This window comes from Carcharodon carcharias, chromosome 6 (assembly GCF_017639515.1).
Source record: "Carcharodon carcharias isolate sCarCar2 chromosome 6, sCarCar2.pri, whole genome shotgun sequence".
In the NCBI taxonomy this organism is placed as follows: domain Eukaryota; kingdom Metazoa; phylum Chordata; class Chondrichthyes; order Lamniformes; family Lamnidae; genus Carcharodon; species Carcharodon carcharias.
Window position 1 is genome coordinate 52,229,492 of NC_054472.1, and position 4,543 is coordinate 52,234,034.

At 47.5% G+C, this 4,543-nt stretch overlaps 1 protein-coding gene across 1 annotated transcript; it reads left to right on the forward strand.

Annotated features, from left to right (window-relative positions):
- The first annotated feature begins 657 nt into the window (after positions 1 to 657).
- Positions 658 to 4,136, forward strand: LOC121278693 (inhibin beta A chain-like). Its single transcript, XM_041189046.1, has 2 exons — positions 658 to 1,498; positions 2,233 to 4,136. Exons 1-2 carry the CDS (start codon positions 1,117 to 1,119, stop codon positions 2,997 to 2,999), a joined length of 1,149 nt encoding a protein of 382 aa, XP_041044980.1. The 5' UTR covers positions 658 to 1,116; the 3' UTR covers positions 3,000 to 4,136.
- Positions 4,137 to 4,543: the final 407 nt, after the last annotated feature.

Below are 4,543 nucleotides of genomic sequence, written 5' to 3' on the forward strand. Positions count from 1 at the left end.
ATCGGCTTCAGGTCTTTTACATCGCTAACCCTCCAACTGGCATTTAATTCATGGGGATTTCTACATCTACAGATTGGCGGGGTGTGGGGGGGTGGGGGGTGGGGGGGGGCGGTTAGTGAGCTGCTTATTTTCACTCTGCTTATGCCTTGTAGGGAGAGTCAGCGCGTCTATAAATAACTACTTTAATTATTCCACATTTTAACTGTTAAAAGGTCCAATCTGTTTAGGATTTCTGCTCGCCCTGAGTCTCTGTACTTCATCCAGTCTGGCTGGGGAATCGCTCATCAGTGAGAGAGAGAGAGAGAGAGAGGGGTGGGGTGGCGGGGCGGTCCCGAGCTATAGGTTGAGGTGATAAGTGTGCGGTTTTTGTTTTAGATTTTCCTATTAAAATATTTCAGGAATTCCCTCCCCAATGGGTTAAATAGCTGCAAAGACGCAGAAGGACGCATACGTCGGTTTTCAATCATCCCCCCTCCACCCCCCACTCCTCCTTTTGCCGGTTTTTTTTCCTTCACACGTTTGATTTCTGAATTGTAAAAGACCAAAATTCCCCCTCCCATCTTCCTCACGCAGTCCTGACGATGGGAGAATCCGCCTTTCTCCCCCTCCTCCCCACACACTGTCATCTGTTCCGGTCTGACACTCCTGCCCGTCAGCTCTAACCCAGCGCTCTGCTCCCTCACTCAAAAGTGCGAAAGCTCTCTGACTGGAGCAGTTCAAAGAGGAGAGCGAGGATCCGAAGCAGCTCCAGAGCGCCGAGCTCCTCCAAGACGTCAGCACTAGGAGAGAGAGAGAGAGCACAGAGAGACACTTCAACCTCTCCGCTGTAAAGTTTGCAAAGCAGAGACAGACAGAAGCTGTCCCAGAGAGAGCAGTTCGTACAGTAGCTGCGACCATCACATCGAAAAGACACCTCTCTGCTTTGCTGAGTAACATCTCCTCTCCTCCGATAATTTCAAAAATCTCTGTCACCTCCAGCCACCAGCTGGAACGATTTCTTACGCATTGTACAAAACTTCAGTCAAACTTTTTTTCTTTGCAAACTAATATTTTTATTTTGGGAACTTCACTCCCAGCCCCCTTTGCCTTCCTCCTCTCCGGTAAGCTTTGGAGAAGATGTCAGTTTACCTGCTCGGTGGGATATTTCTGCTGCTCGGTGGGGTTTGGGCGCGGGCTTCTCCCACGTTACCTGGCCCGGAGGGAGCGGTCTCGGACTGCCCGAGCTGTTCCGTGCCCAAGCTGCCAGCGGACGCAGCCGGCGTTGACAATCAGCTGGTGGAAGCCGTGAAAAGGCACATCCTGAACATGCTGCACTTGAAGAGCAGGCCCAACATTACCCACCCGGTCCCCAAAGCCGCACTTCTGAACGCCCTGAAGAAACTGCACGTAGGGCGAGTGCGAGAGGACGGGGGAGTGGAAATGGAAGAACATTCGTCCAGCAAGTCAGACTTGAACGAACCTGAACAGGCTTCAGAGATCATCAGCTTCGCTGAGGCAGGTCAGTTACATCAAGAAACATATGCAGTCCAAGGACCGCGTTATGTTCTCTAATCGGGTTTAAACATTAATTGCATTTAAAATAGAAACATATTTACTTGCGATTTTTATATTTGCGGGGCTATCCCCTTTAAGCCTCGGATATCGTCTGTACAATACGACTTAAGATCGGAGTCCATAGATACACTCTGCTGCAGAAACAGGTTTAGGGATCCCCGGGGATAACTCGTCTAGATGGGGAAAAAGGTTAAGGACTTAACTGAGGTGTTTAAAATGATGATAGGTGAAATAATTAGAAACCGTTTGCACTGCCGGAAGGCTGTAGAATCAGAGGACACACATTTTACATCATTGGCCAAAGAAAACAGGAAGGGGGCTGAGGAGGTTCCTTTACGCAGTGAGTTGTTGTGATTTGGAATGCTCTGTCTGGGTACAGACACCAGATTTAAGGGAAATCGATCCATACTCACAGAGCAACAATCTGCAGGGCATGGTGAAAGACTAACTGGATAGTTCGTACAAAAGACAGGTACAGGCAAGATGGGCCGAATGGCTTTCTTCCGTGTGGACCATTCCACCAATCAAGCCCTAGACCATTGGTATAATAAAGCATTAGATGTGCGGCGCAATGCAGTTGCTCTTTGAGTGTTGCAAACGCTCTGTAACTGTGCTGCAGACAGTCTCGGTCTAACAAACTCTTTTTGTGCATTTCCCCCTTTCCCCTCTGCCTCCAAGGTCCGACCCAGGATGTCGTGCACTTTCAAATCGCCAAGGAGGAAGATGGTGACCTTTCCCTGGTGGATCAGGCCAATATCTGGCTCTACCTGAAGGTCTCAAACAAGTCGAATCGAAGCAGAAGTAAAGCAACCATCAGGCTGTACCAGGAGGGAGCTGGCAGCAAGGCCATCAGCGAGAAGCAGGTGGACATCAAGAGGAGTGGCTGGCATACCCTTCCGGTGTCGAGGAGTGTGCAGGCAATCCTGGCGACCCAGGAGAGGTCCCTGATGCTGAAGGTTTCCTGTGACCTGTGCCAGGAGGCCGCCGTCTCCCCAGTCCTAATGGAGCCGGCGGAGAAGGACCAGTCCCACCAGCCCTTCCTGATGCTACTGCTCCGGGAGTCAGACTCACACACTCACCGGATCCGCAAGCGGGGACTGGAGTGTGACGGGAAAGTCAACATCTGTTGCAGGAAGCAGTTTTATGTGAATTTCCGAGACATCGGCTGGAGCGACTGGATCATAGCGCCAGCCGGGTACTATGGGAACTACTGCGAGGGCGAATGTCCGAGTCACATCGCCGGGACATCGGGCTCGTCCCTCTCCTTCCACTCGGCTGTCATCAACCATTACAGGATCAGGGGTTACAGCCCTTTCAACAACATCAAATCATGTTGTGTCCCCACCAAACTCAGGGCTATGTCTATGCTGTATTACGATGATGGACACAACATTGTGAAAAAGGACATCCAGAACATGATCGTGGAGGAGTGTGGCTGTTCATAAACCCTGTGAGACACACATACACACACACACATACACACACAGGCAGACTGGGACAAAGAGAGATTCATACAAACAGAAAGAAAAAAAAACACAGTACACACATCAGATTTAGGACGATATCCTGTGTGGGTCTCTCCGGAGCTGTAAAACTAACTCAGACTTTAGACACCGAGGGTCAGACAGGGTCTAACATGGATTCATCTCTACCAAACCCCATGTGGCCCTCAGCCACGCACCTTTCCCTGCCTGTGGCTAACAGTTGACTTTCACACCCTGACCTACACTCACTTACCGGCCCTCTTACACACACAGCTGGCTTCTTCTAGTGCATTTATTTTGTTCACGTCGTGACATCCTTTGGCACTTTCCCGGACAAAATGCACAAGATCTAACTTTCTGTTGTTTCCAGGCCCGGCTTTACCAAGGAGCTGCACTGTTTTCTTATTCGCAAAAACTACTTCCACGTGTGTAAGATGCCTAAGACCAGAACTATGCAATCTTAAAAAAAGGCTTTCTTTGGTTTACCTAAAAGGAGACGCTTGCTTCTATTGGAAGCAAATATTCAGTTGTTGAGAGATACTTGAAAGGAGCACGTTCGCCCCGCTGCTGGGCCAAACGCTTTTTTTTAACTTTGTGACCTTTACGATTTGCACTAAAACGACATTTGCCTGTCTAACCGTATCTAAAGGGAAGTGTTTGAAAGGACAGGGGACTGCACTCAGAACAGAACAAAACGAGTTTCTATGAACTTTTGTATCAACGGACGAACAGACACCAAAGAGATTTGTGTAAATGTTATTCTGTGATTTCTACAAGGAGACTATTTTTAAAAAAAAACTTTAAAAATATTAAAAAAAAAACACCTGTAGATGAGTATGGCTCCAGTATCAGGACTTGGATTGAACACTCAGTACGTTTGATACATCACAACAGAGACATGTGGATGTCTGGAAGCACCAACGATCTGACCTGAGTTAAATCCTAGATCCCAGGTGTAGTTTGCACACTGTCTGAAAGCGATTTAGCAAAAAGCACTTCTAGCCGTCTGCTTATTTCTTATTTAAACAAAAAAAAGTGATCAGCGTCTTAGAGAAAAAAAATCCGAACTTTTGCTTAAAGATAGTAGGCCTATTTTTGTAACGATGTCGCTGAGGGCGATTAAAAGTGTTATTAAAGAAACAGACATTGTTCTAGTATTTCATGTGAGATATTGTAAAGGCTTCATTCACCGAAATAGGTTAGCTGCCTATTTAATGAGGCGAAGCGTGTGGGATTTCTGTCATATTTCCTGGCACCAAATTGACTTCAGTGATTGTCTTTTCAAGTTAATGTTTTTAAAGATGCCAGAATGTCGCGCTTTAAAGAAGCCAGCACAGTCTCCGCTCTTCCTACTGACTTGCCTGACCACATGATGTTGTTGTGGGATTGGTAGAAGATTGGTTGCAGCTCAGCTGTTTTCTACTGTGCATTTAACGTGGCGTTTTATTTTAGTGATCCCGGCAGTCTTCAGACCCGAATCTCGAATAGTAACGATTCAATGCTCA

Bases quoted from the DNA above. Each gene is read 5' to 3' on its own strand.
- LOC121278693 (XM_041189046.1), top strand. From the start codon at position 1,117: ATGTCAGTTTACCTGCTCGGTGGGATATTTCTGCTGCTCGGTGGGGTT. The intron at 1,499-2,232 runs GTCAGTTACATC...TCTGCCTCCAAG, and splicing joins CATCAGCTTCGCTGAGGCAG to GTCCGACCCAGGATGTCGTG.